Source organism: Saccostrea cucullata, unplaced genomic scaffold (genome assembly GCF_032062105.1).
Source record: "Saccostrea cucullata isolate Sc308-1 unplaced genomic scaffold, CSIRO_AGI_Scuc_v1 ctg164, whole genome shotgun sequence".
NCBI lineage: Eukaryota > Metazoa > Mollusca > Bivalvia > Ostreida > Ostreidae > Saccostrea > Saccostrea cuccullata.
Window position 1 is genome coordinate 806,817 of NW_026937694.1, and position 11,258 is coordinate 818,074.

Sequence of the window (11,258 nt, forward strand, 5' to 3'; positions counted from 1 at the left end):
TAATCTTTATTCCCTTGAACTTTTGCAAAATAAAATCAACAATGGAGGAAACTAAATTTCTGATCTCGTAAAGCGGTTTGCTTCCAAGGTCATTACCCCCACAATGAAGAATAAGATAATCTGGTTTACCTTCAAAACGTGAAATATGATTTAGTTTTTCTTTAACGGTCGCTAAACGAAGGCCTGAGTATCCCTGCCACCATATCTGAATACCTAACCTTTCTAATCCAAGGTTTTGTCCACCTGATCTTAATACTGATGACAGAAAAGCCCATCTGATGATTGAGGACCCCACACACCATGCACTAGAAGCTATTGTTGTATAAAATATAAAACATGATAAAAGAGATTAATTATAGTCTATACTATTGAAGGAATTTTTGTGCATGGTATTCTTATATATGACCTATAAGCTGCAGACTTCCACCTGCCTGATGTTTTTATTACATCGTCTGAATAACCTGCAATTGCCAGTGCTGTTGCTCCCCCTATCCTAAACGAGTGTGTTTTATAATGCTTTGACTCTATGTTACACAGTTTCAGTGTTTTCTTAAGTACAGCTGTAAATTGATATCTTGTAAGCGGAGAAGCATCAAAATGACAAAACAATTGCCCTTCTGCAGAGGAAGGGCGTATCGATAAATATCGATGTAAATTTTTAACTGGGCATAAGGGCCCGCCTGTTGCGGAAAGTACCACTTCTGTCCCTTTCCCACACTGGTCTGTTTTACAATATCTTAATATAATTTTTAATGAGTTATCTTTTTGGATCTTAATATCATTAATATCTAAAATGCCCTTGGCCTGTTTATTTGATGAAACAATTTCGCCGACACGAAAACAACCAAAAAATGCCAAAGTGTAAACTGAAGTGAATAATAACCTTTCATATGAATCTCTACAGGACAAATGAAGTCCATTGATAATTGTTGAAAGAATTCCTGGGGTTATCGGTAATCGTGAATCAGGCTTGGCGCTTGTTCTCTTTTTTCCCTCTAACATTTTAGCTATAATGAAATTGTGGGTGGGGTCATCAGAATTTTTTAACTTGCATTGAAAACTTATTGCTGAGACATATGTTCGTATTGTGGAATACGCCAATCCCTCTAGAGATGACGCTGCTATAAATTCTACTATGTCTGACAACTTTGGCGGCCAGGCAGGCTCCATGTTTTGTTTTAATCTAAAACTGTCAAACTTAATTAGTGCCGTGCTGTACGTTTCCTGCGTGTTCTTTGATATGGATGCGGTCAGCAGATTGCTAACTTCCTGTCGTATATCAGCTGCAGAAATTCCTTTGAAATTCGATCCGGGAATCGCCTTGCCTTTGGTGCTAGCCCACGGAAACGGCCCCACTGTTTACGAGAAATAGAATCAGCAATTTGATTTTCCGTGCCTTGAATAAACTTTGCTCGAAATGAAAAATTAAATTCCATGCATTTCATGATTAGTGGTCTTAATAAATACATTATGCGCTTGGATTTAGAAGTTTGAGAATTAATAATTTGAACTAATGCTTTATTGTCAGTGCGAAAGAGCACTTTCTTGTTGCTTAATGCAGGTCCCCATAATGTACATGTAATTGCCAGTAGAATTGGTACTAATTCGAGACATGTTATATCCCTCGTAATATTTTTAAAATGCCAATGTCGTGGCCAGGCAAAGTTTACCCAATTTCCAGCAAAATACGCCCCGCATCTAAACTTACAGGACCCCGCACTATCTGTATATAATTCTAGAGAATGGTTACTTGACCAGTGACTTTCTGGGAAATAAAGTGTCCCATTAAAACTGATCAAAAATCTTAACCACGTTCTTAAGTCGTCTGACAATTCCTCTGTTATACGGATGTGATGATGTTGTGCCCGAATTCCTGACATAGCATCATAAAACCGTCTTAGATAAACTCTACCTGGGCGTACGGCTCTACACACAAAACTTAAACCTCCTACAAGAGATTGCATTTTCCTGAGTGTGACTTTTTTTCTCCCTAGTAAACTTTCTAGAGCGTTGCGCAGCGAATCGAGTTTTTCTTGGGGCACCTTAACCTGCATCTGCAAAGTATTTATTTCTAACCCCAGAAAGGTTAATACTTGGACTGGACCTATAGTTTTTTCATGCGCAATAGGAACACCCAATTCTGAACACATCGTTTGAAATTTGTTCATTAAAGTATTACAATCATCTGTGTTGTTCCTACCAGCAAAAATGAAATCGTCAAGATAATGATCTAAAGATTTTAAACCTGTTATATCGGCAATTTTCCAGTGCAAAAATGTAGAAAATTTTTCAAATAAACTACAACTTTCCGAACAACCCATAGGTAGGCATTTATCCACAAAGTATCGATCATCAAAATAAAACCCAAACAAATCAAAATCCCCCGGATTCAATGGTAAAAGGCGAAATGCTGATTTAATGTCCATTTTTCCAATAAGAGCCCCATTTCCCAAATCTGCAATCATATCTATTACTTTATCAAACGAAGAATATTTTACACAAGCAAACTCATTGCTGATAAAATCATTAACGCTTGTTTTCTGAGGGTGTGATAAATGTGTTATCAATCTAATTGAGCCATCCGATTTTGGTACTCCCCCAATTGGTGAAATGCGCAAATTTGAAATTGGCAAATATTTAAAAGGACCCATGATTCTTCCCAATTTAATTTCTTTAAATATTTTCTCCCTGATTTCTACTTTGAAATCATTAGCCGAAATGAGATTTTTGGAAAACACATGAAATCGCGGACCTGAATAATGAATTTTGAAACCCTTAGTAAAACCTTCATATAATTCTACTGCTACTTTTTTTTTTGGATACCCAATCAGTAATTTTTTTCAAAACGTCAGATATAATTGGCGTTGTTCCTAGGGCCCATAAATCGTTGACTGTTTGGTCTAGTATTGTTTGCTCTAATATTTGGTTTGCTGAATCGTGCAGAGGGAAACCTGGGAAATAAACCTGTTTGGTTTTGTTGAGGCTGGCTTTGCATTTGGGTACGAAATCCCCCAGAATTATTTACCGGACAGCTATAAAACGGGTGTGTTCCGTTACACTTAATGCAAGTATGATTGTAGGTACACGGGAATTTGAAACAGCTACCCTTAAAATTGTAGTCATAACATTTCGAAGATGACATGCTTTGTCTGCCAGCTGGCCTTGATGCATGAATGTTTTCCGTTTCTTTACCAAGCATGCAAAGCAACCAAAGTTCTGAATCAACTACCCCCCAGCTACTTGTGGGATTTTTGCTCTTTTTGAGACGATACTGTTCGTCATAGCTTTTCCAGCCTAGCCCCCCGTGCCTCATAGCCCCAGTCCTTACTGTTTGCATATACTTTAATAAATCCACAGTCTTTGCTGGATGGGCAGTAACATAAATCCCCATGTATATTATGAACGCGTCCGTCCACTTAGCTATATCATCTATCTTCTTTTCATTTTTTGTTTTAGTAACCAATTCCCCGTTTTTGAAAACAATTGTTTTTTCTTGAGAGTCTGTTAAATTTGTATTTGTTAATAATTGCGCCAAGTCCACATAATTTCCCGCAATTATTTTTTGCTTTAGATTTTCCGAAACATTGTAACCCAAACAATCATTAACGCTAATTATTGTATTTGGTAATTCTGAACAAGCTTCCTCTAAATTAAGTAAAACTTCCTCACCCGTGTTGTTTTCCTCTGCTTTGTCTTCTGGTGGGCCAACTTTCTGCTTTTTAGCGGCCGGGCCTTCAATCTTTTCCCTCAACCCGCGCTTTCCTCTACCAGTTGTCACTTTCGTCCTCTCCACAACGGATTGCTTTCTTGCCCTCAACATATTGGTCTGTTAATGTTTTGACGAATTTTTTGTCGAGACTTAATTCTTTTTGTAAACTCTTTGTCTTAACTTTCCACTGTATCTGGAGGGCTGGGTGTTAACAGAGAGAAAGAAGCTTAGTCTGAGAACCCGTTATATATGATGCCACTTTTCCCCGCCCACTAGAGGCTCGCTTTACAGCTACTCTGCAGTTATGCAAGTTGTCGCCCTTCCCCCGTATAACAATCACTGCTGTCTTTCTTCAATAAACTCATCTATTTTTAAATTAATAGATGCTGTCAATAATATAAATAAAAAAATAGAAAATATAACTTGATTATACATGTATTGAGAATATGCACAAAAATGTTAAGGGGGCCGACTATGGTTTCCATTGCGCAATATTTCGCGTATCAGAGTTAAATGAAGCGTATTTACTGTTTTAAAGCAACCTTTTTCATTTAATTAATAAAACAGAACAAAATTAAGAAATTACGAGTCGAAAAATTTTATTATAATATTAAATATTTGATTTTTAAGAGGATTTTTAAAGTGACAGGTAGATTGGCGTCGTAATAGTGTGTTTTTGACGTTGGATAACGTGACGCTATCAAAGATGGGGTAATAAAAATGTTATAAAAGAAAAAGTAATAAACATATGTTCTCGAATTTTTAAAAAATAGAAATTTGATGATTTCTCCGTCATATGTATAATTTTTTAAATAAATCCTTTGTATTGGTCATATTTTGTAGTACTCTATAAAAGCAAAGAAATTCGTTATTTTTTTTTTGGTATTTGGCGGTAAAATTTAGGGTTTTACATAAAATGTACAATTTAGTATTACCCATCATATATTATAGTTTGAGCAAAAAGTCTATTGTAGTATTTGTATAATTTGCTTTAAAGTGCGAAAAATTGGCACTTTCCCAAATAATCCTATAGAAAATGTACCTGTATTTTGAGACATTCCCTTAAAAATACCTGGGAGGTAGATTTTCCCCAAACTTTGTATGTACACTTAAGTTAATGTAAGTTATATATGGTGTAAAACTGAATAGTTTTGCTATTTTAGTTTTCACACAATAAAACCATAGTCCGCCTCCTTAAAACAGAATTCATGAGTTATTTGGAAGGTTTCCAAAGTTGTTGGACCTCTTGGTTATCAGGAAATTCAAATACACATTAAACTTATAATTAGGAATGTATGATTTGGAGTCAGAATAAATTATGAAACACAGAAATGCTTTAAAATGGATTGTTTTCAGGGCACTCTAATTACGATTAATTTTATTTTCAAAAATCAGCGTCATAAAAGGCATGGATGTCAGATTACAAGTAAATAAGTTGCAATGCAAATTCCTATGGTTTTTATATACGTTTAAGTAAAGAAATTAATTCATTATTGGAAACAAATGTTAAAACTGGTCCAATTGCTTTTTCTTGAAAGCCAATATATACACCATATCAACTCTTTGGATAAATCCAATATCAAATCACACAATATAGATACTGTATACAGGGTTATTTTCGCCCCGTGTTATTTTCGCCCTTTCACACTGTAAAACACATTTACCCCGCTTTAAATTCGCCCAATCGTAGTTTTGTTTTCAAAATTATATTGATTTGTTTTATATTCGCCCCATTTTAAATTCGCCCACCTGACGTAAGGGCGAAAGGGGCGAAAATAAAGCGGGGGCGAAAATTTCCCTGTATACAGTATCCTCTATTTTAAACGTCTAGATTTAATTTTTTTGTTTTTATTGCATTTCACAGAGAAAATGACTGCAGACATTATAAGTTTGATATTTTATAAATTACTAAATTTTGACCTGCTTTGCTATCCGGTTTTTGCAATCTTTTTTAAAATGTGGGTAAGTTTGAAATAAATCATGCTTTTTGATTTTTTTTTAATACAAATCATTTGAAATTACTGTTTTTGATAATACTACTTAATATGGATAAGATATGACATAAAATAAAAAAAAAATCACAAAAGTATACGAACTTCCAAACACCCTTGTAATATTTCACATTCTGAGAACAAAAATGTACAGATAAAAATACAGTTCATATAAGCAGCCATGTTCATATCAATTCAAGCTATGCTGAGTTTATGAACATAAATGGTATACAAACTACGAATCGCCAAAAGCTACCTCTGTTGCAACCACTATTGAAATAACGACCACTATTGAAATAATTACATCAATAGCGGTTGAGAGCGCATTTCAATAGCAAACATAGTTAATAAACGCTATTGAAATACAACCACTATCAAAATAAAATTAAATCAATAGTGGTTGAGAGTGCATTTCAATTAGAAACATAGGTAATAGCCACTATTGAAATACAACCACTATTGAAATAATTATCAACAATAAACAGAGATAGGAACCACTATTGAAATAATGTTCACTTTTGAAATAAAGATTCCAATATGGATTGGATTATTGATTTCAATAGTGCTTTGAAAAATGAATATAATATATATTGAAATAATTATTTCAAAGTTACCAAGTGAAACTTTTCTTTCCATTTAGATAGTATTTCAATAGTGGTTGAAACGTATGGTTACCATATTGAAATGCACTCTCACCCATTATTGTAATAATTATTTCAATAGTGGTCGTATTTCAATAGTGGTTACTAACTATGTTTGCTATTGAAATGCACTCTCAACCACTATTGATATAATTATATCAATAGTGGCTGTATTTCAATAGCGGTCACTAACTATGTTTGCTATTGAAATGCACTCTCAACCACTATTGATATAATTATTTCAATAGTGGTCGTTAGTTCAATAGTGGTTGCAACATACCTCATATACCAATTTAAAAAATTCAAATGATAACAAAATAATATATATTTTTTTCATCCGCTGATAAATGCTTTGCGGGGCTTATCAAAAGAACTAAAATTGTTAATTTAATCCACGCTACTCCGTGCTTGCATTGTACTTTTTTGCAGTATTTTTGAAAAAGTCAAATAAACAAGTCAAATGACTAACGAGACAGTAAACACAGCAAATACTACAATACTCTATAAAATTTCCACATTAACACGGGAAAAATCTTTTACTCAATCAATGTTTAAGTCTCGTTTTTTCTGTCTGAGAAATAGAGAAAAAAATCCAAAATGAGATGAGCAACATCTTACAAAGTATTTATGTTATTTTATGTAATCGGTGCTTACAAAAATATGACAATTATAAAAAAAAAAATATAGATTTTTCTGAACCACATGTTTCTGAGCATTATACATCTTTATTTTATTACCCAAGTAACAAAAATTATTATCAACACTGGTACTTAATTTAATTTTTTTTACCTGCATGTACAGTTTTGTTTTAATTGTAGATTTGGTCTGTTGAGATCAGCTTCATTCCCTTTTCCTCCTTAGTACTTACGGAAGAAGCAGATACATTCCTCATTGTAGTAGACTGATTTCCATTTGCTAATTTGAAAAAAAATTAATTAAAATCAAAATTAAGGAATATACATGTATATAGATTTCTAATTTTTTTTCATGTGAAGTTTGACAAAAAAAAAAAATAAAAATGTTACCACAGGAATGTAAAAAAGAAAGAAAAAGCTCAAACTAATGATTTTTTTTTAATTTCTACCTACTCTTTTCTGATTTAAAACATACAGAAACGGTATCACGCATGGATTTTGAACATTGACCCTTAAAGTTTCTGATCGCAGAAACCATAGTTGGGAAATCGACATTGTGTTTTCAATTACTACCATGGAGTATCAGGGCAGGGAGGGGATCTCAATAATGAAGAAAATAAAAGGATTTTTTTTATACATCATGTCATAATTTATCCATTTTCTCTACAATAGTATCAATTGCTTAAAATTACCTGTCGTGGAATTTTACTAGAATGAAACATATGTCAAATGTAATGAAAGTTTGTATGCACTCCAGAACAAAAGAACAAGCGCTCGAAAACATATCTATTGAAAGTGTAAGGAATTTTGGCCGAGCGCTTGCTAACGTTTGTTCTGTTGAACAGGCCTCTGGATTGCACTATTTACCTCTTATTCATAAAGTCTGAAAACAAAATATTTACCCCACACAATATTCAAGGAAGTTGCTTTTAAACCTCTTCTGCACATGCTGTTTTATCACTAATTTATTCAGGTTAGAGTATACAAAAGTATCCTTAACACGCTTGCGTTGTTATTCACCGGAAAAAAAATAAAGAGAAAGGCGTCGCTACGGTTAAAATTGATTCTGTTGAATAACAATCCATATCCACAGTAGTTTTTGCCCATATTTGTACATTACCACAAACAACACATAAATAGACATGCACGGACTAAATATAAGCAGCTTTTTGAAATCAAATAATCAATTAATAGCAAATTAATGCTGAAATTACTCAAAACAATCCATATTACAAAAACCAGAGCAGCGATATGGCGAGTTTATATAAATTCATGCTAAATTTAACCTGGTTGATGGCTGGGCAGGGTTTACAAACTCTCTGATCTGTAATACCCTACCCCAAGACACAACTTTACAAAATGATAGAAGAAAACATTTGAAATTTTATTTCTCGACATCACTACCAATAGAAAGCACGTTTTGTGGATTCTGTATTACTCTTCTTGAAGTCAATGGCATGATATCACAATCAGCAAAACACTCGATCCGTGATCGGAAGATCGTGTCGCGGTTACGACTGACCTAAGACGATTAAAATAGGACGGATAAAGATCCCTTATTGCTTCACTGCACTAAGGATTAAGTAATGGTCTGAAATTGAAGTCTTTTGCCGGTTTATGATAACATCTGTATATGTGAAAGTTTGTGTTATAAAAGTACTAAGAATAAATCAATCTTTGATGTTTTTTTTAGAACAGTCTGATTTTTCAATGACCATTAAAACTACACAGTATAAACATTTTCAACAGTATTTTGTGCTTTTAACTCTCCTTTTTCATTAACATGTAAAAGACATGTACATGTAATTAACATGGGATAAAATCATGGAGGAAATTTTAAAAATAGGAAAAATTTTATATTTAAATTTCTTTTGCATAATACATGTAACTGCATATAAAATTGATGATCAATATTTAAACTAACTGTGTTATAATACAATATGTCTTCTTTAGTTCTTAAACTGAGTTCTATCTCTTTAACACTTATAAATACTAAGGTGTGAATAAGTTTACCTGCATTAACAGATGTAATATTTTTTTGGTAGATTTTGCGACTTCTCGTCAACTTAATACCATGTGCATCTGTTGTACTCGGGGAAGAAACAGTTGAACCCCTTGTAGAAAAAGACGAGTTTTCGTCTGCTGATTTTAAGGATAAAATTTACTCAGATATTTTTTTCTTTCGTTTACTTGCTGGTAAAATTATGATAAAACTATAAAGACCTTTTAAAATAGTTTTACATGTACATAGTATATCATAATATTAGATTGATCGATTGATTGTATAATGTTTAACGTCCCTCTCGAGAAAATGTTCACTCATGAAAAAAAAGGAGACACCACCTATTGCTGATGAAGAGCTGCAAATTTCGTCTGATACTCGCCACTTACGGCCATTGAGCAGGGAGGGATCTTTTTCGTGCCAGCACCTACTGCGATACGGGACCTCAGTTTATACGGTCAAATCCGAAGGACCGGTCTCTACGTCCCAAAATGGGATTTAAACCTGCGACGTCAGGATTAATTCCTTACTTTGCGACTCTAGAGCAGACGCTATAACCACTGCGCCACGCAGGCGACTATAATATTAGACCCTTAAGAAATAAAAAATATATCAAAATTAAGCATATATTTTCGTTCTATGTGAATACTAATATGTTCGGCCAAACAGAGAAAACTTATTATTGTTACAAAATTTAATACTTAAAATTTTATGAAAAAATAGCATCTTTTATTTTCCTTTTAGTGTTAACTTGCCTATCATGTATGACATATTTATTGTATAGAATTGATATGTACTACATGTATACTCTACCCGTGTCTCTCTGTAAGATGGTTAATGGATTTCCTTGCGTAGCTTAATCAAACGTTTTGTCATCGTTTTTATGTGTTAAAAATTCTTTTAATGGCTTTGTTGGAAACTTTTTGAACGAATCTGGAATTTAATATTTTCAATTGTGAACATTCAAATTACAAATCCTATGATTTATTATAGCAATAAATCAAATTTATGTTTAGACAAACACTCTACCGTTCATATATGTAACACATCCTATGGAAAAGTTGCAGTCAAATTTAGAGCATAAACACTCCTGTTGACACTGTTCACCATAGTTTGGATAAGGACACTTTGTCTCACAGTATTTACCGAAGTATCCATCAGGACAGAAAGGAACTTTAAGATGAAAAAATATATATATTGACATTATTTTTTCTTTTTGAACAATGCAGTTGCTTTTTTAAGAGACATTGTATGAAAATCAGAATTTTTTCTATTAAATTATAATTATAAAAACGAAACAAGTTCGTCGGAAAATATTATTGCAAGCGAACGTTATGACTTTATACACTAAAGAACTGCATTTCATTTAGTAAAATCAACGTCAATACAATTATAGAATATTTAGGTACAGTTTAAGAAAAAAATATCATTATTGATAAATTTAATTAAAGTCAAAGTCAAAATGTTTGACGAATGTCAAATAAATATCACGCCATATAAACCACCCGAAGAGTTCGTAATAAAAAATACACAACTGGCTTCAACCATCGCAACTCGTTTTTACATTGTTGTTTGAAGTACCATTTGTGACATCGCAATTGCAAAGATTATATTATGCCTTTCTACTGATGATATTTATTGATTTGTAGAGCTAAATGTTAATCTTACATGGTGGAGGACATCCTTTCACAAAGCTACATAGCCTACTGTTACAGTCACACATAAATTGACATTTTTTTCCATAGTAGGGAAAACTACATTTTTTTTTCTCAAAAATCGCCAAAATATCCAGCAGGACAGCCTTCAAAATCTAAGAATTAAGAATAAAACACAATAAACTCACCGTATGAGATATGGTCAAAATATTAATAATTACATTTTGAATTACTTTGCCGAACACATCTAAATAAGTCCTTCCGTTTGTATCCATCAGGGCAGCTGGTTCTAAAATAGAAATAATTGCTCGGAACAAGGTTATATTATTAATAATAATAATAGACCATCGTTATATTAATGCTTATGTTTATAAGTGAAACTGAAAAAAGGCACAAAATGCGGTCATTCAAATCTCACCTTAATGGCCATAAGGACCAAACATCAAAGGCAGCTACATTCCAAATCATTAGGAATAAAAATGTAAATTCTAACAACGGCAGATTCATTTCTTTTTTTCCCTTTATTTCTCGTCGATTCCTGTCTTTTCAAAATAGATTATCATCTTGGTGAAAATCTTTAAATTGTGCTTATTCACGACGGTCAATATGATATAAATATTGAAAC

At 33.0% G+C, this 11,258-nt stretch overlaps 1 protein-coding gene across 1 annotated transcript in view; it reads right to left on the bottom strand.

The window, feature by feature from the left end:
• Positions 1–10,739, bottom strand: part of LOC134248699 (cell death abnormality protein 1-like) — a 32,389-nt gene extending 21,650 nt beyond the window's left edge. The window contains exon 1 of the mRNA XM_062731103.1: positions 10,647–10,739. Within this exon, the coding sequence (XP_062587087.1) occupies positions 10,647–10,701 (55 nt within the window). The 5' untranslated portion in view covers positions 10,702–10,739. The remainder of the gene's footprint in view (positions 1–10,646) is intronic.
• Between the last annotated feature and the right edge of the window lie 519 nt (positions 10,740–11,258).